The 26,634-nt window shown below is 41.9% G+C and overlaps 1 protein-coding gene and 1 long non-coding RNA gene across 13 annotated transcripts in view; one reads left to right on the top strand and one right to left on the bottom strand.

The window, feature by feature from the left end:
- The window catches only part of NBEA (neurobeachin), a 438,607-nt gene that overhangs the window by 315,345 nt on the left and 96,628 nt on the right, over positions 1-26,634 (bottom strand). For 9 of the 12 annotated variants that reach the window (XM_077341872.1, XM_077341873.1, XM_077341876.1 and 6 more), the window contains 4 exons: positions 22,822-22,952; positions 16,796-16,903; positions 14,758-14,926; positions 7,244-7,339 (listed from right to left, as the gene is read on the bottom strand). In XM_077341872.1, coding sequence (XP_077197987.1) covers positions 7,244-7,339; positions 14,758-14,926; positions 16,796-16,903; positions 22,822-22,952 — 504 coding nt within the window. The remainder of the gene's footprint in view (positions 1-7,243; positions 7,340-14,757; positions 14,927-16,795; positions 16,904-22,821; positions 22,953-26,634) is intronic. The other 3 variants (XM_077341878.1, XM_077341879.1, XM_077341883.1) reach the window with 1 other exon arrangement.
- LOC143839623 (uncharacterized) overlaps positions 1-26,634 on the top strand; it is a 116,025-nt gene that overhangs the window by 32,459 nt on the left and 56,932 nt on the right. The window lies entirely within an intron of this gene.

Here is a 26,634-nt window from a genome sequence, read left to right as displayed (position 1 = left end):
TACTGTATTTTTAAATCTGTTAAATATTTAACAAATATGGTCATATCAGGTGATATGAGCATATTTGGTCATGTTGACCCCCCCCAAGTGGCCAATGATGGGCCTGGAGGGAATGGAAAAGGGAGGGTAACCGGTGGGCAAGTACACAGCTATGTTTCCCAACCATATTTTGCACCATAATAGAATCATAGAATTGGAAGGGGCCATACAGGCCATCTAGTCCAACCCCCTGTTCAAGGCAGGATCAGCCCAAAGCATCCTAAAGCATCCAAGAAAAGTGTGTATCCAACCTTTGTTTGAAGACTTCCAGTGAGGGGGAGCTCACCACCTCCTTAGGCAGCCTATTCCACTGTTGAACTACTCTGACTGTGAAAATTTTTATTCCTGGTATCTAGCCTATATCATTGTAGTTTAAACCCATTACTGCGTGTCCTTTCCTCTGCAGCCAATGGGAACAGCATCCTGCCCTCCTCCAAATGACAACCTTTCAAATACTTAAAGAGGGCTATCATGTCCCCTCTCAACTCCTTTTCTCCAGGCTGAACATTCCCAACTCCCTCAACCTATCTTCATAGGGCTTGGTCCCTTGGCCCCAGATCATCCTCATCGCTCTCCTCTGTACCCTTTCAATTTTATCTACATCCTTCTTGAAGTGAGGCCTCCAGAACTGCACACAGTTGTCCAGGTGTGCCAGAACTGCACACAGTACTCCAGGTGTGCCAAAACTGCACACAGTACTCCAGGTGTGCCACTTCTCAAAGACTGAGGGATGTTTCAGGGGTTTCTTGTGGATAAAAAAGTTGAGAAAGGCTGCCTTAGACGGTGGGAGTGTACATGAAAGACCTGTGAAACTGAATAATAAAACAGATGAACATGCAACATGTTAGCAGTCTTTTTCTGCTACCCACATTGTCAAGACATCATTTTTTTATCCTTTCAAGTGAAATCTATAATTTATTCAGTAATTAGGAATTTACTTCATAAAATGATAGGCAATTTGTTTGTTCCATAGCTCCTTAGATCTAATGGAAGTGATTTTTGCCAGTGCCCATTTCTACTGTAGGCCTCCATGATATCATTGGTGGTCCCCTGTCTCCCATGAAGAAGAATATCATGTGGTATTCTGGGCTGCAGTGGTGAGAGATGAGGCTGTGCTCTGCAGACAGAAATCCATTTGTTCCGGTAAATCCAAGCCAATATGTTTGGGCACGCTTAAGAACTGGCTTTTTATATCTGTTTAATTAACTGGCAAGCTGGAGATGGACAGCAGTAGCACTGATGACTGATCAAATAAGTTTAAGTTATAATTTTGACAGCATATTTGTACATTTCCAGCACTCCTCAGCTTCTTGTAGGAAGAAGGCACATTATTAGAAAAGGAAGGAGCACTGCTAGTGACTTTAACCTTCTCCAGAAGTAAGCAGTTGGTTGCCAGATGCCTCTTTCCTATTGTGTTTCATTGTGACTGAAGAATTCGTTTAACAAAACAAGGCAACATAACAAGCTTAGTTAAGAAAATTACATGGTGTTGGAGGTGACCTCATCTGTCAGATTCCCTTTCTTTACATTCCTTGTTTTACTGTGATTTATTAAGGATATTCTCTTTTATTTAGAAAGTTAACTGAATAGCTTCAAAATTGTAGAAATAAAACATTTCATTTTGAAGATTTATCTGGGAGTTAACATTTAATCCCAAACTGGAAATTAATTGTACAATGCAACATCTGAGGGCTTTTTAATGCTTACTTTGTATCTTATTGTTAAAAAATAAAAATACCTAAAAGCAACACCCTGGAAATGTTACAGCTTACAAAGTGCTTAGCAGTTTAAAACTGATATTTAAGGAATGCAACATCACAACTGGATCTTGTTTGTTCAAGATTGCATGTTTTAGAGGCATTGCTCAAACGATAGAAAATTCAACTTTTAGGACTGAGTTAATGTTAATTGGAATAAAGGAAAACAAGTTAACAATGAAATGAACTTTAAATACAACAAAAACATTAACAATGACAACACTATGACAGAGGAATGACAATGGCAAACATTGAAGACGGTTTTACAATTAACTCTATTTCTAGAACAGGCTGCTAAGCCTGATATCCAATTCTGTGATTTAGGTCATACCATCCTAATAGGGCCATGCAGCGAATTCCTAATTGTGCTTACTTGGAAGCAAGTCCAAGGAAGAACTTAATTATTATTATTTGCAACCATAGGTGGGAAACTGTGAAAGGTATTACACCTAAGCTATAGCACATCATATAAAGAAGTGCAACTGGCCCCAATCTGATGGAATATGCTCCCAGCAGAGACTTGGGCCCTGACAGAACTATCAAGCTTCTGCAGGGACTGCAAAATGGTGCTACTGCACCAGGCATATGGCCAAGGCCATGACATACAGAATGTCTTCCACTTCAGAATACCCTATGCCAGCTAGAATTAGATATACTAAGATAGAGCATTGAGAGCGTTTTCTTATTTTATTGTTAACTAGGGCCCAAGCACGTTGCCTTCAGGAATACAACGGGTGCTAGATTAGGGGGAAGGAGTGGAAGAACTCCGCAGACGGCCTCCGCCCAGGACCTGGAAAGGCTGCAGGCAGCTGTTAGGGAACTCACTGACAGGGGGAGCTCTCAGGCAGCAGGGATCTGCAGCCTCCAAGTGGAAGGAGGAAGGGGTAGTCAGGAGTGGGGGACGGAAGGCAATTGGCTGGGCACTGGACAGACAAGCAAGCCGGCTGGAGGAGGAGGCACTCAGAGGGGGGACAGCTGCCCTGAGTGGGTATTAAGTGCTGAGTCGCACTTAAGCCATGAGACATGCTCCTCTCCCAAGGCTTTACCAGAAATATATAGTGGAAGAGATTACCATTGTTGCATGGTTTGATACATCTAGTGTAAAGATTTTATTACTGTTGATGAAACGCATGTTGTATCCAAGCCTGGACAGAGGGGCAATTAATAAATTAATTAAATTAATAAATAACCGTTAAAAGAAGACATCAAAGACTGCAGCAACTATCAGACCATGACATTAATTTCTCATGTGAATAAAGTGATGATTGAAGTCTTACGACAATGACCTTCACCACAGAAATCATATTACAAATTTACATTGGTTACTAAAGAATATGGGAGAATTACAGAAGAAAATCAGCTTGTGTTTCATACATTACAGCAATTCTTTTGACTGTGTGAATCATGAAAACTGAAGGTTGATTTTAAAAGAAATGAGTATGCCACAACATCTGATTGTTTTGATGTGCAATCTATTCTCTGGACAAGATACTGTCATGACAGAACACAGAGAAAAAGAACCGTTTCCACTTGGCAATGGTATCAGTCAAGGATGTATTTTATGTCCCTATCACTTCAGTCTATATGCAGAATGTCTCATAAGAAAAGCTGGATTAGATTTAGATGAAAGTGCAGTGAAAACTGGAAGGAATGTTAGCAATTTGAGACATGCAGATGATATACATTATTTATAGAAAACAGTGAATACTTTAAAGTTAAAGCAGAATGTGCCAAAGCAGGATTACAGCTGAGCATGAAGTCAAAAGTAATGACTACTAGGGTCAACGTTAAGGCTGACAATGAAGAAAGTGAAATTGTTAGAAGATTTTCGATTACTTGACTCACTTCTCAAATAAAAAGTAGACTGCAACTAAGAGATCAGAAGGTGAGTGATCCATGAAGGAGCTAGAAAAGATTATTAAGTATAAGAATGTGTTGCTCATGATCAAGATCAAGATAATTCATACCATAGCATTCCACATCACTATGTTTGGGTGTGAAAGGTGGACAATGAAGAAAGCTGACAGGAAGAAAGTAAGCTCATTTGAAATGTGCTGTTGGAGGAAGTTTTACGGATAGCATGGAGCACAAAAAACATATCAGTGGGTTGTAGATCAAATCAAGCCTGAACATTCCCTAGAAGTTAAAATAGTTTGGTTGCATTATGAGAAGACAGTGCTCATTTAAAAAAAACAGTAATGCTAGGAACAGTTGAAGGAAGCAGGAAAAGAGGAATATCAACCATGAGATAGATTGACTATTATTGTTGCTACATTATTTTCTATACTTGCAACTACTTTTTTCCGCATCGTATCTGTAGACTGTATTATGTGTCATGTGTCACATCTGGCTCATGTCAAATTGACTGTTTTCTCCCGGCCTGGAGCTGTACTCCTGGGGAATGCCCCTTCCATCTTGGTGCATCTGGTTATTCTCTGGCCCTCTGAGTGCAGAGGGCTTCTCTGTTATGTTAATGCCTTATTGCTGTGTTCCATGCTAGTATATAAACACATCTTCATCAGGGCTTCAACACGTGCATGTTGCCCAGACACACTGTTGCTTATTTTTACACTGTTGTTGATCAAATGGATTTTATGTCGGAAAGGAACTTCACACCCAAAATATGGTGATTTGTGGGGCGTGGGGTACAAAGGAATAAGTACTCTGGTTTGCCCAGGAAATATTGTCTTTGACAGTAATTGCCTATCTGCAACCGACTTTTGAATGCTTCCTGCTTTTCTTCAATAAATGACTTCAGTTTTATCCCACTGCCTGGGACTCCTGTTTGTTGGTTCTGAGAGCATTTTTGGACTACACTCCTTGAGTCGTAACAATACAGTATGCTTATTCAGATTTCTGTAATCACAGCTCTACTGCAGTGTTTATTAGATATTCTGCGATTTATGCTGTGTAATCGGATTGGAGTCTCAGTGAAACAGGTAGACTACAAATACAGTAAATAAATAGTTGATTTGAACCCTGGTCTCTAAAATCCACTGAAGACTAGTCCACACGGCAAAGAAATCAGTTTGCTTTCAGACAAGAACTAATATTATAAAATTATGTAGCATTCGTATATGCCAGCTCAGTAAAGAACTGAGATAAATAATGCAATTCCTGAGATAGAGCTGGAAAAGGGAGAGAGGGCTGCAACTGGTAACAAGTAGCAAAATATGAACTAGAGAGTCTAATAGCAATAGAGGAGGTTATGACTGTTAAAAAAGAGCCAACAAAAGGATCTCTTTAATAAACAGATTTCAAGAAGTCATTGTGAGGAATGGCATGGTTAATACAGAGAGAATGACAGTTCCAGGCACAAGGAACATTATGACAGACACAAAATCGAAAACAATCAAGGGAGGTATAGGGAGCACAGAACAGATGGCCTTGGTAAAATTAAAATGTAAGAGGAAATAAGGTAAGCTATGAAATGGTGGAGAATTTGACGACCAGGCCCTTGATTTTTAAAAAGTTCACAGGCAGGATGACAGGTAGCAAGGATGCATACTTGAGGATCATAGTGTCAGGAGATAAAAATGTGCATAGCTTGTGCATTCTGAACTTATTGGAGGAGGAATGGTGGACCAAAGGCAAGCAAAATTTAATTAAAGACACTAGCTGAGCACAAACCAGTGTTTAAGCAGTAGATACAAAGAGGAATGGGCTCTTGAAAATGATGATGAAAAGGCTGATGTGACAAGATTTCAGATGCGCTCATATATGGGACAGAAAGTGAAAGCTAGTGTCACCAATTACTTTCATTCTGCAGACATAGGAAATGACAGTGTCTTCAACCGATCAAGGCCTCTCATTGAGACTTTAATAATTTGGATTATCGGCCAACAGTGAGCTGTGGTTAGCCAGCATGGTTGTTTCAAAACTGATTCTTATAGGTGACATTCTGTACTTTGCACCACTTGTAATTTCCCGTGTGGCTTGAAAGCCAGCATCCTTTGCAGCACATTGTAATCATCCTCCTTCAACAACAGCATGCACCTTTGGAAAATAGTCGAACAAGATCTGACTTCAAACATGCTATCATGGCTTTCTGTGACTAGAAGTAATATAATGAGGTCCATTTACAAAATCTTCTTCTGAGTAGCATGCTGTATCTTCATATGCCTAGCAAGCCCCATCACCTAAAACATGTCCAGTGTGGCTCTAAGTTAGAACAGGATCTTTATTGGGATGATGGAGCTTTTATGTATGCTTCTTAGAAGCCCCAGAAAACTAGGCAGCCACCTTCACTTCTGTCTTTTGGGAATCCCCATGCTGAATACCTCTGTGAAGATAGACTTTATCATTCTGAGATTCTATTACACTGACAACTCTTAACCCATCTCTGTGTTTCTGCTGAATGCGTTTTACTGCCTAAATTCCCTATAGAAGTCTATGTTTTCAGCTCCAGCATATGTAATTCTCTTCCTCTTCATGGGTATAGGAAGTTATTTCTAACTACTGGGGTCAGATCTCCCTTCTCCTTCACCAGACAATGGAAGTGAAGGTAAACCCTTGTAAGAGTATTCCCATCTTGGGCTGTTGGATCATTTTTACCCCAACATATAAAATTGTTTATTTTAAATCCAGCTACTAGCTGCCCTAAGACAGTCTTGTTGATTGATTGAGATTTTTTTAAAGTCCCTTAATGTGTGCTTTATACAACTATTAATGCAGTTTGCATGCGGAGGCAGGGAATGGCAAACCACCTGTTTGTCTCTTGCCTTAAAAACCTTATGGAGTTGCCATAAGTCTGCTGCAACTTTTACCATCATGTGCTTGTATACTCACAAGGAAAAAAAAAATGAAGAATGAGAATATTGTGGTGTTACATGCCCTCGTTCCTGGGGTGTTTAATTAAGAAGGGTCAGCGGTAGATATAACCCTAGAATGGAAAAGCAGCAAGAAAGCTGTGCATCCTCAGCTTCTATTTTAGGAAACAAGATTCGGCAGGAGAGAGAACAGAATGACTGCACCCCCCCCCCCTCAATGTCACTGATTTTTTAAATCATCGGTTGCGATAAGTGAAGAAAGGACTACAACTCAAAATAAATGTCTTTATATCCGATAACTAGAAATGAAGGAAAGCCACTGTGCCTTGAGAATATGGTTTTAGAATTGTTCCTTATGATTGAGCTCTTTTTTGAAAAGATTTATTTAAAAATCTATACCTATAAATGGCTGTAAATGAAAACATTACTTTCTTATTCACTGTATACCATTGTATTCGTGTTACTATTGGAACTATCTAAGCAACCAATAGTGAATAAGGTACTTCAGATTATTAGAGTTAGGCAGAATATTCAGTGGAAGGAATCATTGCATGGTACGTTTGACTTTCGTTTAACAAAAACATTGTTTTATCAAATGCTTGTGTTACAATTAAATTTTTAATTACATGACATGATATAAGTGCAGGCAAATAAGTTAGGAGGTGATGTTAATATTACCTTTGTAAAATGAGTGGGCAAAGCTCTGCTCAGGGATTAACTTGGCAAGGAATCCATGGTTCAAACTTGGGTGAGGGATAGATGGTATGACCACAACTGTGGAGAAAATCATGGAGTCAATTGTGAGCCAGCTACTTATTGCTTGTGGCTTGGTCCACTGTGGATCCATGACAAGAAGTCCTATCTCATTGAAACATGCAAACATGGTACTAACAGTGTATTTCTCTGGGAGAAATCAAGAGATAGGAAACAACATACCCGCAAATAACGCATTTTATAAACAATACAAGGAAAGAAAGGCATACGTACACAAGACAAAAGACGACCAAGAGAGATAAATGAAAACCAAGTTGCACTTACCTGTAACTGTTGTTCACTGACATCTTCTGTGCAGGCACACGTTGGGACTGCGCCTGAGCAGGCCAGCCACAAACATTTTGTTTCTAGCTCAACAACTCCAAAGTGGGGATGCCCTGCCTTTTCAAAGCCACCATATATACAGGATTCCTGCCCAATGCATCACATGCTCCAATGGCAGTCACCTTTTCTCCTCAGTTCCCCCTAAGCCACCATAAACCCCCTTCCATGGGACAATAGCCTCTGTGAGAGCTCATTGCAGCAGAAGGGAGGGAATGTGTGTCTATACCTTGATGAATAAGTTACACGTAAATGCAACTCTGTTTTCATCTTCCATCTTCTTGTGCAACCCTAAATTGGGACTATTAGCAAGCTATTCACCAGAAGAGGTTGAGTGAGTCTCTCACTGGAATACAGCCTGCAGAATAGCTTTGTCCACATCTATTTTTTCCCTTGCCTGAAGGTCTAAATCGAAATACTTCACGAAAAGTGTCCTCTGTTGACCAGATGACTAGCTTGCAGATGACCAGAAGAGGAATCCATCAGTGAAAAGCAGTGCATGATCCCTGCACTTGAGTAGAATGCATTTTAAGATCAAGTGGACATGGCTCTCCTACTGCACAGTGGCAAGAACAGATGGAAGCTACCCCCCATTTGGACACAGACTGGACTAAAACAGTTTTGTCTTTCTTGGGGCACCAATAACAACCAATATTTTGTCCTTACAAAACATCATGGTTTTTTCTAAATAATAGAGGAGAGCCCTTCTAATGTCTAGAGTATGCAAAACTAATTTGCCTGTGAACTCAGAAAAAAACCAGCTCTTCTTCTTTTCTTCTAAACCCACCACACAGCAGAAGTCGTCTTAGACAGGTCTGCATGTGTCAGATGCCAGATGGAATTTGGAAAATACCTTAGGAAGAAAGTGTTAAACTAGGGTGTACATAACCTGCTCAATGAAAATCTTAAGGAAAGGCAGATCAACTTTAGGTGTGACCTATTCTGGCTGAAGTGATGGCACTAAAAATGCTACCTTTCTTGAGAGTAACATTAAGGAACAGGAGGCTAGAAGCTCAAAGGGAAGTTTTATCAGGCTAGCTAATACTAGGGGTAACGGCCACTGTGAAACAATATAGGGATTAGAAGGGAAGACATTGGCTAATCCTTTCAATAAATGCTGAGCCAAATTAAGGGCAAAAACAGTAGTCCTCTACAGTTTCTCATGAAAAGCAGAAATATATTCTAGGTATGTAATCACAAAATACACTATTAAACCAGCCTGAATTAAAGACAACAGGTAATGTAGAACAGAAGACAATGTGTAAGTAAAAGGACATTCCTTTCTAGCAGATGCTCAGGACTGAAATCACATCCACTTCCTGCCATAAAAGTACCTGGTTAAAGGTTTACAGCCTTACAACAGGATGTGTAGAACTCCTTGAGAGTAGGAGTGTCCTAAGGTTAGATCCTCCATACAATTAAATGTAGCCTTGTTATATCATGATGCAGTAGAGGGCTGTGCATCAGCAGGTCTGAGACGGTGGGAAATGAAATATATTTCCTGCTCACCTAGCGGAGCTCTGAAAAGCCAGAAGGGAGCCATCAAAATCCTATGAGTTCATTTGTTTTTTTTTCCTTTTCACCTTTTCGATAAGGAAATGGGGAGGAATGCATAAAAGAATGTGCTTGACCAAGGGATATGGAATGCAATAGCTATAAAAGTTGGATTGTTGTCTGCCAGGAAGCAGAACTTTAGTGTCTTCTTGTATTGGGATGTGGTCAACAGGTCCACCTGAGGGTATCCCCAGATGTTGAAAAACTGCTGCAATATACTTGTCCTGGATAGACCATTCATAATTGGTCTGAAAGACCCTGCTCAGATTGTCTACCTCTGTATTTAAAGACCTTGCTATATCGATGGCTTTAGGAAGGGCCTTGATACTTATAGTTAATTCCCACACTGCTATTGCTTCTAGGCAAAGGCTTCAGGAACCCATGCTTCTGTGCTTGTTAAATAGTACAATGTTGTGATGTTGTCTATCTGGTTTGAGAAATAAGGAAATGGAAAACTTTACCACATGAAACTCCATAACATTAATATGGGGAGTTGTTTACATCAAAGGCCACTGGCTCTGTACAGAAATAAAAATGGGTACCCCAACACAACAAGGAATAATCTATAGTCAGGGTAACCTGAGGAATCCAGAAAGTGGACCCCAGAAACCAAATTGGTATCTTTTGGCTACCAATGCAGTGATCACCTCCCTTGGTATTAAAAAAAAAAAAACAGAGTTGGGGGGCAGTTAATTAAGGACAAACTTCCTCACAAAACAGATCTCCAAATTCCACATGTACAGCCTCGCTAATGGAATTACAGTAGTAGATGAGGCCATAAGTCCTAGTAACTGCCTTCACTGGTAGTCAGTGTTTTCTAATGCAGCTTGACACTATTGCCTGCCTCAATGCTCCTGGCTTTGTCAACAGGCAAAAAGGCATTACCTAAGGTGGAACTGAGGGAGGCATCAATACATTGCAGGACTTTTCCAAATTCATGGTTAGGCCTAACAGGTTACTGGTGGAAATAACACTTTGAACTTGGCTACTCATTTGTTTGTATGCCACAATAAGTTGATTGTCTAGAAACAGAAATAGAGAAACCCTATGTATGTAGATGTGCTACTACTCTTGATGCTGTAGAAAGCCCAACTGAAAGGAAAGTGTATTGGAACACCTGAGAACCTTGTCTGAAGTTTTCTGTGAGATTTGTAAATAGAAATATGAATTTAAGCATTGCATAAATCAAGAATTGTGAACCACATGCCCAGTGCAAGGAACTCAACCACAGAAGTGAGAGAAAGTGAAATATTTAAAACTGTAAGTGAAACTATTCTGAACTTTGAATTTTTTAAGTTTTATTTTCTAAGATCAAATATCAGCTTGAATCCACCATCTATTTTATCTACAAGAAAAATTTTGAATGGAAACCCTGAGAATGAAGCTTACTTGGTACCTGTCCCACTTCACCTTTCCTGCTCTTCTAACTGAACCTTAAGCTCTAGGTAGGGATTATCCATAGTAGCAAAAGCCAGGTGAGAAGGGAATTGGGAAGCGAACTCAAACTTATGATCATCTTGAACAACTGATAATAACCAGTTATCTAAAGTAATCTGATGCCAAGCCTCTGCAAACTGTGCCAGCCTATCTTTAAAACTGAAAATATCCTCATCTACTGGGACAGATAGAATCTTGCTGGTTGTTGGCCCTTGTCCCTCTTGTCTAGGCCATGAGATACCCTTTCATTTTGAAAAGTGGAGTGACTGGAATTGAAGATATGTGAATGATGGCTGGTGGTGCTGCCTCTGACTCGTCATCAACGAAGACAGTGGAGGGTGTGTGAACAAAAACTCTTAGAAGCCTTGCTTTAATCAGTATAGATTATCCTATGTGGTGTGGCTTGGGCTGAGGCTGTTTTATACTAGACTGGGACTGTGAGGTTGGCTAAGCCCTCCAAGAACAGAAAGACCACTATACCCAGAATATCACAACAGAGACAACTCAAGATTCTGTCCTTCTGATGGTTGTCAGGTGGCAACATTGATGTCAAGGGCTCTCATCGTTCTCAGTATCAGCTCTCGGTAAATACAGAGATCTTCATCAGGAGATCCTGGAATCAGATTACCTATGGGATCATTGGGTGATGTGTCCAAGGTACTTTCAGAGCTGCAGCAAAAAGCTGCAGAGACCTCTTCTTCCAGCTCTAGATATGGAGATCAGAATGAAACCATTGTGGAATGGGCCTCCATTTATCTTCTTGCATGTTCCTCCAATATTTGTAGGCGATGTTCCACCCATCTAATCAAACATGATGGTGCTAGGAGCTGTCCAGCCCACTAGCTGCCAAGACAAATAAGCTTTCAATTCTGATAGCAGTAGCTGCTAGAAGTTGCTAGTTTGATCATCATCTGCATCATAGAAGGAACCCACAAGGGAGGCTAGGTCATGAAATGAGGCACAAGGAAGAACCAGGATAACTTCCTGGTCAGGCTCCAGTCCCTTTGACTAGACAGGACTTGCCAACTTGGGCGTAGACTCTGCCCTCTCCTTATGCTTTGACTATTTATGCTTTTTTTGGAGGAGATCCAATTGAGCTCATGCTTGTCACTGTGAATCATTTTTGTTTCAGATCTGAAACATTTCATAAACAGTGCCTTGGATGCCATAACAAGGGACCACAAGCAAATCAATTGGGGTGAGCATGGTCCATGATGGGACTTGCCTCCCAGGAAAAGGACTCTCAAACCCACTCTAAGAAGGAGCATAATTAATTCCAAATCAATGACTAATACTGACATAATCTACAAAACCTTCCTATCCTTGTGGCAGTGAAAATAAAAGTAAAGGAAGGGGGTGCCTACTGTTGGAGCATGTGATGCTTTGGGCCAGAATCCCAAGCTTTCACTAGCTTTGAAAGGGCCAAGGTACCTCATTTTGGAGTTTTAAAGCTAGAATCAAAATGTCTGCATCCAGTCTGTGTAAACGCAGTCCCAATGTGGGGCAGGCACAAGAAGATGGGAGATGAAAGCAACAGTTTCTTACTCTAGTATTACAACACAGTACATGGATGAGAAAACACACTGAATAAAAAACATTGAATTGGGATTTATAATTTCTGGGGTATTTGTATTAAGACATTTAACACAGGGGTATTTATTTCATAAACCACAGTAAATCATGCTATAATAACTGAAAATACCATGAATGTGACTGGAATAAAAGAAAACATGAAGTCTAGTTTTATAGGCAATGTGAAAAATTAGCAGTTAAAATATGTACCCCTGAAAATAAATGGCTCAATAATTAATAACAACATGAAGAAATTTGGCCACTGATTTAAAATCAACCTTCACGTGGAACCTAACCAAATCCAAATTTAGTGGAACTAAAAACAGCCTTAGGACTAATATTGCACACAACAGAGAAACCAACAATTACTGAGATTCATCAGTTTACAGCATTTACAATATACTGGAGCATTGGTTTAATCAGAAAAAACATGTGATCATACTGTCCATTTCTGCAATCATCCATCTCCAACGTACTGTTTCCTATATGCCTATTCAGAGACAATTTGCTAATTGGTGTGTAGTGATTTTAAAACATTAAATAAGGAGTAAAAAAATCCAAGGTACTTACAGGTGAATAAGCATGAAATACAGCTTTTATATATTAGATTTAATGGGTCTATTTTTCTCATAAACACACAAGAAGGCCCAAAGAATTTAAATAGTTCTTGTATTAAACAGCTTCTCAGAAATATATCAGGCCACCGAGAAACTAGTTAAGCATTTGTATTTCTTGTTAAATGGACTTCAAACTACACATTTAGACATATATGCAGTTCTCTGCACAAAAACTGGCATTATATCATACAATGAATTCTGAAGAGGCTTCTGGTCTGAAGTTATGTATACCCGACTAATACATAACAAAATAGATGAATATAATGAAATATACACAGTTAAAAGGACTGTTTTATTTAAAGCACAATTTTTTACCAGAGAGACTTATGGCTTCTTCACAAGCTGTGAGACAGCCCCAACTCTGACTACAGTAGATATACTAATAGCTCTAAAATGCTAAGGACATAACACCATGGAGCTACTACATTACCCTATATCCCCCCCCTCCTCCACTGCAGCTGAAATAGAACTAGGGACTGTCCTTCACAAAACTACCTTCAAATACTGGTCTTCCTCATACAGTTCACACACACACAAATATTTTACGGTGACAAATGTAATCATTCCAATTGAGATTTCTTAAAATATATTGCAAACTGATGTTTCATCCTTCCCACACTCACTAACCAGGAGAATCTGTTTCTGGGTAAGCGATTTCCTAGGTAAGAATCTATACAACCCTGGAATGCCCTTAGGTAGAAAAATTATATAATGCTTCCTAGGGATTTATTATGTAGTTAAGACATTTATTAAATGAATAATTCAAGGCGGGCTTCAATGTAAATAAAACAATGGTTATGAAAAAACCCAAAAAACACAATTTAAAATTTCAATTAGGCTTGCCAATAAATAAAAACTAAATTAGTTTAATACAATCCTAAATAAACTGTCTTCAACTTAAGAAATGAAAACCCAGTTAGTGTTCTGGGTTTTAATTCCGGCTTCTAATTCCATGCCTTTATCAGAAATGTTAAAGGATTTGTAAACTTAACTAAAATAATCAGTAAAGATAAAACAAATCTTAAGTTCTCTGTCACCCAAAATTTGGCATACATTTACCTTATGGCGAAAAGAATTTGGAACAAAGTGAAGGTAATAGTGGGTATAAATGACTCAGGCTGTATCTGTATGGCATGCATCTGTCAGCTGGCATCCTGACCTCGTATAATAGCTTTTAGTGAGTGTGCCAGGCTGGGAACACTATATATTACCCAGGTTGTGTCTCCAATCTGATAACAATGGCTAAAACATTGTGATGTTGGCCATTTTTCTCTATGATAATTTCACTGAGTGGGATTATTTTCAACAGCACCCAGGTGTGAGGATTTATCCCCCTTGCTTAGATTGTGGACCTGGATAAACTTGACATTCATGGTAATCCTTGCATTTATCTTCAGTACAAAATATCTAGCTAACAGCACAACACTGACCAAGGAAATGAAGAAAGGTACATCAGTGCATAAAATTATAAAAACAGTAATCTGAATTAGGGTTGGGTGCTTTGACAGCCCGAAGCAGCCAGCGCCGTGGTGCAGGGGGGAGGGGAGGCTGCTTCGGGCGGGAACACCCACTTCGGACGCCGAAGCACCCAACCGTAATTCTGAACTGAAAAATTTAAAATTAATTAAAATGAAAACAAAACAAAACCCTGTCACTCTCGCCTTGATTCATAAAAGTATCTGATTACAAGCCTGGCATTCAGTGAATACCAACTTTTGAGAGACTTTCTCCTACAATCCAATACCAAGACCAACTCATCCTAGGAATTAGACTGGAAAAAGCAGAAATATTTTCAAAGTAATGGAAAAAAACAGCTGCCACAAAATCTTACATTGTCTCATTCAGGATTTAATTTTATTTCTAGAGTCAAATACTAATAACCTCAAAAATACACAATGAACGTGAAAACAGAGGTACCTGTACTTGTTGGTGAATTTATTTCTTGCCTGATATTTCTACCTGCCTGGCTTCCAGACCTTGCAGTTTCACGCTGAGGTTCGAGTATATCCCGGTACTTGGAGACCATCAAAACTGATATGAAGTAAACCACAGCCAAAGCTAAAAATTGAGCCTGTTTGCTATCATCCTATTGAAAAGACAACATAATACAATTAAAAAATGTAATGCCAAATGTACTGAACATCTGTCATATTTTACAATGAATCTAGGCCAAAAATCATTCTACCAGTTGTCCAAGAGTTGACACACTCACCTACATTGAAGTTATGCATACAAGTGCACAAGCTTATGTAGGTTAAACATGTTATACGGTGGAATGCATTAACTCATATATACAATACTGTACATGTGGTGTTTTTACCTATACTACATATAAGATCACATATAAGGCTGTGAATCAGATCTCAGATAAAGCCACTGCAATTATTATGGGAAATAAAACTGTTACTATAATCATAGGTAAGCTATTTCAAAACAAGACCTGGTGTGGTTTCAACCTTTCTAATCCATGGAGTTTTCAGCCCCTGTTTATACCGTTTCCTCTTCTAAATTACTACTATAACCATATACAATTCCCTTTCTCCCCAACTCCATCTGACCTTTCTCATAGACCTCTTCCTACTCTTCTTCTATCCAGATATGTCCCTGGTCATGACCTTTACACCTCCAAGCTTCCACCCTCACAATCCCAAAAATCTCTTGAATAACTGCCCGATATCTGAAATCACCCCACAGGATAGAATCATACAATCATAGAACCATAGATTTGGAAGGGGCCATGCAGGCCATCTAGTCCAACCCCCTGCTCTATGCAGGATCAGCCCTAAGCATCCTAAAGCATCCAAGAAAAGTGTGTATCCAACCTTTGCTTAAAGACTGCCGGTGAGGGAGAGCTCACCACCTCCTCAGGCAGCCTATTCCACTGCTGAACTACTCTGACTGTGAAAATTTTTTTCCTGATATCTGGCCTATATCGTTGTACTTGTAGTTTAAACCCATTACTGCGTGTCCTCTCCTCTGCAGCTAACGGAAACAGTGTCCTGCCCTCTTCCAAGTGACAACCTTTCAAATACTTAAAGAGGGCTATCATGTCTCCTCTCAACCTCCTTTTCTCCAGGCTGAACATTCCTCAACCTATCTTTATAGGGCTTGGCCCCTTGGCCCCAGATCATCTTCATCGCTCTCCTCTGTAACCTTTCAATTTTATCTACGTTCTTCTTGAAGTGAGGCCTCCAGATACCTGCATGCCAAAAGCCCAACTATTCCATAAAATAAAGCACATTCATTCACTTTATCTTCACTTCCATCAGTCACCTCCTTTGCTGCCTCCCGTATGTCAAGTTTTAAATTATAAGCTCCTCAATATATAGTGCTTTCTTTCTGTACTCTGTAAATTGCCAGTAACTAATGGAGCTCTAGAAACAATAAGAAATTTTTTCCTGGCATATGATTACATTAAGAAAATTTCCACATTTTTCTGGTATGTGATTCACTGATCATATTTTGATGGTACCCCGAATTTACAGAAACCCGTCATTAAAAATATCCAAATAAAGAGTTCTAGAAATGTTTTAAGCAGTAATGAAAATGATAAAGTAGGAAACATAATACATGGCTAATATCTGCAGTTTCAGCATTGTCCTTATTACAATGGCAAACCACCTCTCAACATCTTGCTTTGAAAACCCTACAGGGCCACCACAAGACAACTATGACTTGATAGCAAAAAAAAAAAATCACTATTGAATCATAAGTAGTTTGTGGAGAAATCATGCTGCTGTCTTAAATACTTGAACTATACAGTGGAGATCTATTACCATACAGTGCTGTGTAGTGATGGGGTAAAATTCTGTTTACACAAATTATTTCAGAATTGCTTAAATGAGCTGCCAAAGGTTTCACAAATGCTCTGGTATCTCTGTTTTGGAGAGGGGGCAGAACAGAATTGCTTCAGAGAAATTATTCTTATCAATACAAGAGATATAATAGTACTCACCACATCACGAAATACAACTGCTCGCAGACGATTGATGTCAACATCTTGAAGCAGTCTATCAGGGTCTTTAATGGGGGATAAATTCCCAGGAACATTATCCAATGGAGTCTAAACATAGAGTAAAACAATTTCAGAAAGTTCTGGATTCAAATATCCCATTACCACAATTAACCAAATACAAGGGTAAGTAAAAAAATATTGCTACAAGGGTTCCAGTTCATACATGCACAGATTTATTGCAAAAAAAATCCTGATGTAAGTTATCTCAGTAATAAACTTGTCTTAGTCTTGCCAGGGTGCCTTCAAAAAAAGTTGAAAACTGCATTTGTAAGAAAAAGGCAAGAATTATTTCCCATCACAACAATGCACCTGCACATTCTTTGGAAAACCTTAACTGATCTACCCTACAGCCCTGATCTTGCCCATTCAGATTTCTTTTTGTTCCCCAAACTCAAAGAACATTTAAAAGGTATACAATTTGACCCCCCCCCCCCCACACACACACAAGGATACCAAAACTGCTGTTTTGACATGGCATACATTGAATATCACACAATTTTGGAGAAGGGTTAGAGAGAAGTCTATGGACCTAGATGTAGGATATGCCAAGAAACAACAGCTTCACATTTTGATATTTTTGTCTAATGAAAACTTCTATGATTTTGTAGCAATCCTTTTTGACTTACCCTTGTACTTTGTGTCTCAATACTTTTAATGCAATATACCGAAAACAGGTTTCACAAATAAAATGTGGAACTATAGGAACTAGATGAGACTGAGATCCATGATCAGATCTCTGTATCTATACAGAAATAATTTCAAAGTTGGGGGGGGGGACTGGATAAGGACAACAGTGCTAAGACCATTAACTATTTATTCCAATATAAATGGACCTATACAAATACAGAAATATGCATTCCCAACATACACCAGAAAAATGGCACCGGAATTGGTCAGGGGTTAAGAATCCTTACCCAAGTATTATAGTCCCAATGATATTGTGATTGAGTATTATTTATAATAGAAATTTAATGAGATAGGAGATCCAGTCACAGATCTCTAACTCCAGTTGTATTCAAAGTTATTTCATACTACTTCCCTAACATAGTCTGTTCCTAAGATAAGAAAATATTGGTAGCATTTGTACCAACAACTACTTTGATTGCATATGGAACACACCTGAGCGGTTCAGTGATAATATCACTGAAACAAAACTGAACTAATAATGTCCAAAAATCGGGAGATAAGATGGCGGCGCGGTCAGTTGTGGAGTTTAATGCTCCACCCAACGCCTAAGGAAAATGGGTTTTAATGAGGCTTCAAGCATCCTTTTTTATCTGTATTTGGGGAGGATTTTAGAAAGAACCACCTGGTCCCCCTCACCCGACGGAACTGACTCGAAAAAGAACTGGAAAAAGAACTGGACAGAGCTGAGAACAGTGAGTGCGGTGAGAGCGACGAGGGAGGGGGATGGGCAGAACAGAAAGAACAGAGAGAACGCAGAGCTAGTAAAGGGAGTGACGACCCTGCGGCTTGATAAAGACACCCGGCTGGATTTATTGCAGCTGTGGAATGCAACTCAAGTCGGGGGTGTAGTGGAAACGCTACCGTTCACCCCCCCTCGCCCTCCCCCCCTCCTCACCTGCTCCTTATTCCTCACGTCTGCAAGCTCACCCTCCTCCCTCTGGGGAGCTGCCTTTAGGCTTGTTCCCCGATTAAGTCCACAGAGGGAGACAAAAGAAGAAGTCCCTACCAGCGTGGGAATCGTGGGTGAGGCCGCAGCAACTGAAACGCGCTCCTGCACGGCAAGGGACTGGAGAGAGACCGCGGAGCAGCGTCCAGGGTTTGGGCAGCCATTTGCTTGGCAAGTGTGTGGAACCAGCACCCCAAACTTAAGAAATCAAGCTGCGGAGGAAGATCTCCCTGCGTATTCCCTGCTGGCCCTGCCGCTGGGTGGGGCGTTCAAGGGCCTTTGGTCTATTGTGAGCTGCTGGCCTGGGAGGCCTTCGGAGCTGTGCTACCACTTTAAGCTACGAACCGGCATTACGAAGATCTACCATCCTGCGCTCTCTAGTGGCTTGACCTGGCAGGGTCGTGAAGATCATCCGGGAAACGCAGCCCTGGACCTCCAGGCGACCGACTAAAGTGGAAATTGGACTCAGCACCTGCACGAATCAGCTCATTAGGGGGTTGAGGGGGAGGGGCAAGATAAGGATAAGAATACGGGCATACTCAAGGCCATCTACGGGGAATTAGATAAGTTAAGGTGCCCTAGCAGGGATCTATTGGAACCAGTGGGGGGCAAGGTCGTGAGAACCCCCTCGAGGCGGGATCTGACTAGGCCCTAGCCTGCTGGTGAAATAGGACTGCTGGCTTGCAGAGATAAGGTTAGGGAGGGAGGTTAGGGTGGGTTTAGTGGGTGGAATTCGGGATATTCAGTGCAACCTAGGAGTATTAGTGCTAGGGTTCTAGGGCAGCTAGTTAGCTGAGGGTTTGTTCCCCTGGGAGTATGATTGGAGGGGTACCACCACGAGGGGGGGCCCAAGTTGGGGCCGGGATCTCGTCCATAATGGGTCAAGGGCGATATGGCTGGGGGAGGAGGTTAGACAAGAGAAGGTCAGAGAGCACTTGTGTTAGTCCTTGGGCCAAGCCGTGGTTACACGGCAGACGCCCGAGGCGTGCTCGCTGCCCTTCTAACCTCCGTCCCATCCCCAGATATACGGGGGAGGAGGCAAGGGTGGACCCGGTCTTGGTCCTGTGCAATGCAAGGTCAATCAACAACAAGGCCTCAACTCTGCAACAATTTTTCGCGGAGTCTGGGGCCGACCTTGCGTGTGTGACTGAGACCTGGGCGAGGGGTGGCGAAACAGTCGCCTTAAAGGAACTTGCCCCCCCAGGGTTTGCGGTCCTGCACCAATCCCGGGTCCATAGGAGGGGAGGGGGGGTGGCAATCTTGGTCCGGGAGGATTTCTCCTACAGGGCTCTCCCGGCCCCAGACATCAGGGGAGTGGAGTGCGTCGGTATTGGGTTGGACTCAGTCGAGAGTTTGGCCATCTGGTTGGTATACCGTCCGCCCAACGCCCAACCAGATGTCCTGCCGAGCCTGCTGGAGGCGGTGGCCGCCTGGGCCTTGCAGTACCCCAGGCTTATAATCTTGGGGGACTTCAATGTCCATGCGGACGCGCTGCCCCCAGGACTTGGCTCGGACCTAGTGTCGGCCATGGCGACGCTGGGGCTCTCGCAATTTGTTGCTGGGCCCACCCATCAGGCCGGCCACACCCTCGACCTGATCTTTGGGGCAGGGATAGAGGTGGTTCTGGATACAGCTTTGGCCGTACCATGGTCAGACCATTATGCCCTGCGGGCTCGGATCAAGACCCCACCCCCTCCCCAGTTGGGCGGCGGGCGCATTTTTGCCCGCCCAAGGAGACTCATGGATCCAATTGGTTTCCAGAATGCTCTGCGGGACCCGAAACCTCCCGGCATCTCGTTAGCGGCCATGGTGGAGGACTGGCAGTCCCGCCTGTCGGCTGCCATAGACGAGATTGCTCCTAGACGTCTTCTCTGCCCTCGACTCAAACGGGCACCCTGGTTTACTGGGGAGCTCCGGGAGAAGAAGAGGGAATTGAGACGACTAGAGCGAGTGTGGCGGAAGGCCCGTGACGAGGCTACAAGAACATCTCATCGCACGTTTATGAGGGCGTATGAGATGGCAGTGAAAGCGGCTAAACGTGAATTCTTTGCCGCGGAAATTGCATCCGCTAGCTCTCGCCCAGCTCAACTATTTAGGGTTGTTAGATCTCTTACCGCCCTGGAAGATGGGCGCCAAAATAGTAGGAATTTGACCATCAGCTGTGAGGCATTTGCGAGCCATTTCGCGGATAAAGTCTTGTCGCTCCGCCACTCCCTTCCAGCTACAGTTAATACAGTTAATGAACTAGAGGCCCGTTGGCCGCCTTTGGAGGTAACGTTTGATGGCTTCAGGCGGCTCTCTTTATCCGAAGTGGACGGGTTGCTGGGGAGGATGAGGGCAACCACCTGCCCCCTTGATCCCTGTCCGTCTTGGCTCCTTAAGGGGAGGGATGGACGGATAGGTGAGCAGCTCAGGGATATTGTTAACTGCTCTCTCCAGTTGGGGGAGTTTCCTGAGGTGCTGAAGGAGGCGATGGTGTGCCCTCTCCTCAAGAAGCCATCCCTGGACCCACATGACCCTGCAAGCTACCGCCCAGTAGCGCATCTAGCGTTCCTGGGTAAGGTGGTGGAAAGGGCTGCGGCGGACCAGCTCCTAGCGTTCCTGGAAGATACTTCGGCACTCGATCCATACCAGTCTGGCTTCCGCCCTGGTCATGGGGTGGAGACTGTGTTGGTCTCCTTGTTGGATGACCTTCGTCGCCAGCTTGACCGAGGTGGCTCTGCTGTGCTAGTTCTTTTAGATCTGTCGGCCGCGTTTGACGTGGTCGATCACGAGCTGCTAGCGAGCCGCCTTGCCGGTACGGGGATAAGGGGTACAGCGTTACGCTGGATACGCTCCTTCCTCCAAAACCGGACACAGAGGGTAGCCGTGGGAGAGGAAGTATCGGGCCCTTACCGGCTCCCTTGTGGGGTCCCACAGGGCTCGGTGCTCTCTCCTACATTATTTAACATCTTTATGCACCCTCTGGCTCAACTGGTACGGAGCTATGGGCTGGGTTGCCACCAGTACGCTGATGACACCCAGCTCTTTCTCCTCATGGATGGCCACCCGGACTCCCCCCCAGATCCATTTGCCAGATGTTTGGAAGCCGTAGCTGGATGGCTCGAGCAGAGTCGCCTGAAACTCAACCCCTCCAAGACGGAGGTTCTGTGGTTGGGCCGTAGGGGGGCAGATCAGGAAGCGCGCTTACCCTTTCTGGCCGGGACGCAACTTAATATCGCATCTCAGGCCAGGAATTTAGGGGTGACCATCGATGCCTCACTAACACTCGAGGCACAGGTTAAACAGGTAGCTAGCCGGGCATTTTTCCATCTTCGCCAGGCTCGGCTACTAGCGCCCTATCTGTCCTCTGAACACCTGGCCACAGTGATCCATGCGACGGTCACCTCTAGACTAGATTTCTGTAACTCGCTCTACACCGGCCTGCCTCTGGGCTTGATCCGGAAACTGCAACTCGTCCAAAATGCGGCTGCTAGAGTCCTCACAGCTACACCATGGAGGGCTCACATCCAGCCAGTTCTGAGGCAGCTGCATTGGTTACCGGTCGCCTTCCGGATCAGGTTCAAGGTTTTGGTTTTGACCTTCAAGGCCATCCGTGGTCTAGGCCCAGCATATATGAGGGACCGCCTTTTGCCCTATATCCCCCGCAGGGCTTTACGCTCTGCGGGGGCTAACCTACTGGTCGTTCCCGGCCCCAAGGAAGCCCGCCTGGCCTCGACTAGGGCCAGGGCCTTTTCGGTCCTGGCCCCAACCTGGTGGAATGAGCTCCCGGAAGAGCTGAGGGCCCTGCGGGAATTACCAGCATTCCGCAGGGCCTGTAAGACGGAGCTCTTCCGCCAGGCTTATAACTGAGGCCGGGCGGAAAGAAGATCAGCCCCCCCCTCACAAACTGGTGGTAGAGAGCGTCACCCCCCACCGTAGATGAGGATGCGGAGAGCAAATGAGTAGGCTACGCCATCGCTGTTACAATTATTGTAAATCATTGGTTTTTATTGTCATTTTATGGTTTTAGGGGACGGGTTTATGTAAGCCGCCTCGAGCCTTCGGGGGGAGGCGGGGTATAAATATAATAATAATAATAATAATAATAAAAAAAATACATAATTCATTTGGTGAAGGTAGGCTTATTTTGAAGTCAATATTAACCTTGTGAAGGACAAACCAGGAGGAGAGGCTTTTCCAGTTGAAAAGAATGCCTCAAGCACTGAACAGAATACTTATTTCATCATGCTACAAATCATTGCTCTCAATATAAAGTAAGGGATGATGTGTTTTATGGATTCTTTAATTTGTTTACTTTAGACAGACTTACATATTCGGCACAACAGTTTACCTTAGCAGTAGTGGCTGCACTTATACCCTGAAGAGTCTCCTGAGTTTTACTGCTGATTAGTGATGATTTGTTGACCCTATCCCTTTGTCTTTGTCGACATTCCAAGCAGTTTCGTACGGCAACACAACAAACTATAAGAGTTCAAAGAAATCACATCAGAGTACCTAATATAATAATCATGTTTCATGTAAATCAGTAGACCAATAATAACATTTCAAAGCCACCAAGAAATAATATAATCTGTCTTTGGGACTTAAGATCTACAAATGGCAGATCTACAAATTCCAAATCTTGGTAAATGGCAACAAGGGCGTTGGGGGGAGGGTCAGAGTAGTTGTTTTAGAGGGAATGGGTTAACTCTTTCCTCACATAGTATTGTGCTAACCTCAAATAGGGTGTGCAAAGTCAGAAAAATTTCATAAGGAGAAAAACAATTAACTCCTTTCCACCCAACAACAAAAAATAAGCTGGAGGATTGAGTCATGGAGCTTTCACCTGGTTCTCCTGTTAAGACTTGAGCACATAGATTCTTCCAAATAAATATTTCAGTATTATTAAAAATCACTTGAACCTAAAAACTGGTAATGCTGTGCTGATTTGTGGCGTTTTGTACAAAGGTTTTAGTTTCTGCCATTTTGTCTGAGGAAGTGTGCCTGCACACGAAAGCTCACGCCTTGACTAATTCTTTGTTGGTCTTAAAGGTCCTATTGGACTAAATTTTTCTTGTGCTACTTCAGACCAACACAACAACCCACTTGAATTTTCCCATATTCTAAGTTTTCCAAAGCAAAATATTAATGATTTATAATCAGGCTAATATAAAATTAAAATTGACTCTCACAATGAGTTATTTAGGAAAAAAAGTGAATTACAAAGGACTCAAAGGAGCTAACATGATAGTTAAAAAAACATTTTCAATTAAACGTAACAAACAAGGCACCAGACAATACCAGAAGACTGCCAGCAAATGTACTGATTGAATGCACTCTGAAATAGTTCTGCTTTATTCTATCCTAAAACTGTCTGGAATTTTTTTTTTTTGAGGCTGTACTCCATAGTATTATACTCTACTGAGGTCTCTCCCCACCCCAAATCCTGCCTACTTTCAGCTCCACTCCCAAAGTCTACAGGTATTCCTAACCCGGAGCTGGCAAACTTATTTTCATCAACCACTTGACCATGGCTAACAGGCACTGGCCTAGAGCAGACATGGATTATTCTGTAGTCTAAAGATATAAAGCATCAATAACACACTGATGACACCCTATTCCAGAGCTTCAGACAATCTGGTTCAATGGCCTTATGCAGATATTAAAATGCCCTGAACCTTGCAGAACATTGTAGGTTAAAAAATAACAAATACCATTTGTTCAAAAACTGCATCACAACTTTTCTAATACAAGCTGCTAACAAAGAAATGTAAACCATTTAAGTATTTTCCCTTTAAATCCTTTCACAATGGGCCAAGCACTACAATAAAAATGAGTGATCAGTTATGTTGAAGGTAGCTGGAAGGTACAACAAAATTAATAGCAAGTATCCTCCCTATCAATCTGTAAGTGGAAATCATCCACCAGAGCAAACAAGGTCACTTCTTTTCCTCAGCAAGGCCTGTAGCTAGAATGAAAAGGATAAATGTAGAAAGCCTTCAAGGAAACCCCAGTGCATCAAAAATGATAACCAATGGCACCATAAAGAAAAATTAAATGTTCTGCAGTTAGGCAAAACTAATCACATGCACAGGTATGGGATGGAGGATATAAGGTACAGCAATATAACATGGAAAAATGATCTCAGGAATGCTGTTAATCACAAAATGAACATTAATCAGCAGTGTGATGTGGTTGCAATGTGGCTGTAATTCAAGACAACTATAATAATATAGGCATAGTATTCAAATTACGAGGCTGTAATCGTTCCACTTTACACTCTACAAGTCAGATTCTATTCAGGTACTGTGTCCCATTCTGTGCAGGAAGTCAACAAGGTTAGTCAGAATTCAGGAAGATGTCTTATGAGAAAAAACTGAAACTTGGGAAAGAACAGACTATGGGGGGAAATACAATAGGCTTGAAGAATCTGAAGGGCTGTGTCAGAGAAGAGCAAACACTACTGTCTCAGCAAGACTAGATCAAAAAAACTTGTTACGTGAGCAGATCTTGATTGAGGAAATGTAAGGGCAATTTAAAAATTAAACCAATTATCTAGAGAAGTTGTGACCTCACTGGAGGTCTCTAAACTGCAGTGGGACAGCCATCTTTCACGGATACTCTAGTCTTGCTTTTCTTGCATTGTGCATTGTACTTGAAAGCAATTCTATAATTACATGATTCTACGTTAAGCAAGGAGATGTTATCAAAAGGCAGTTGTAGTTTTGATACTAATATCAAGTGTGACAAGCACAATTAAAGGAGAATGGTGTTATGAATGCAACCATGATATTTAGTATTTTGGAACAAATGTTTTTCAAAAATTATAATAGATGCTTACTTTAAAATACTATTTTAAAAGTGCATGTAATAAGTTTTCAAAACTGCAGATTCTCAGAAAACGCCGATTTCCTTTGGTTGTGTATTTCCTCATGGTCAAGAATCATTCTTCAAAAAATCTATTTTAATATCTATTATAGAGTTAATCAATAGTTTATTCTATCATTAATTTTCTTTTGTCCTCAGACTCCTCTGAGGGCTGTGATGTTGCCCACTGCTTCCTACATAATGTAAATTAGTCATAGAATCATAGAATTGGATGGGACCTCCAGGGATATCTAGTACAACTCCCAATCTAGTCAACATCATTTAAAAAATAGTTTGTATACAGTGTATCTAGGAGGATGGGGTTATGACATCAGGCTTTAATTTATTTTATTTATTTTTCACATTTATATACCGCCCGCCCCAAAGGTTCAGGGCGGACACACTTCTTTGGTCATTACTTTGATCATTACTCAAAAACAAATATCAAAATCATAATAAAAGGCTCCTTTAAAATGACTGAGTCCACTTTCTTTACATCCCATAGTTTATAACACATTTTGTCAAAGTATGCTAATAATCACGCAACAGAAGAAAATATTAATGGAAAAGTCCCAACAGCCATGATACAAAAGGAATCCGAATTCCCTTAGCCTATTAAAAAATCTCTGTTTATAATCTGAGTTAGATACATTTTTCTTTAAAATCCTTACACTGATGTAACTCAGATAGTAAAACTATGAATAATTTGCATGGCAAATGAAATAATTCCTGTTAATTGTCATTATTTAGTTTTTTAATGTTTTGATTTATCTCGCCACTCTCACTGAGTTGCTCATGAAGGGTCACAATCTAAAATCATCATACAAAACCCCCATAAAAGCCTAAAAATCCCAAACCCCATTAAACTCCATAAACCACTTAGATCAGGGGTAGTCAAACTGCGGCCCTCCAGATGTCCATGGACATCTGGAGAGCCGCAGTTTGACTACTCCTGACTTAGACGATGACCAAAATCCCACCCCTTGGCTCACAGACTCATTCATACATACCCTCCCACAGAGGTTGCCTAAGCAGGCTGCTGTCCTGCCTAACACAAAGATGGAGGGGCCCAGAACTTACTTGCCCTGGCCTCAGCCAAAGACCTGGTGGAAGAGTTCTGTTTTGCAGGTCCTGCGGAACTAAGGCAGTTCTGTCAGAGCCCACAGCTCACCTGGGAGCTCATTCCACCAGGTTGGGACCAGGACTGAAAAGGCTCTGGCCCAGGTCGAGGCCAGGAGTACCCCCCTCAGGCCAGGGATCTCCAACAGATTAGCACCGTCCAAGTGCAAAGCCCAGT

Source organism: Paroedura picta, chromosome 6 (genome assembly GCF_049243985.1).
Source record: "Paroedura picta isolate Pp20150507F chromosome 6, Ppicta_v3.0, whole genome shotgun sequence".
In the NCBI taxonomy this organism is placed as follows: Eukaryota; Metazoa; Chordata; class Lepidosauria; order Squamata; family Gekkonidae; genus Paroedura; species Paroedura picta.
The sequence above is the reverse complement of the archived record's forward strand: the minus strand, read 5'-3'. Positions and strand labels throughout refer to the sequence as shown.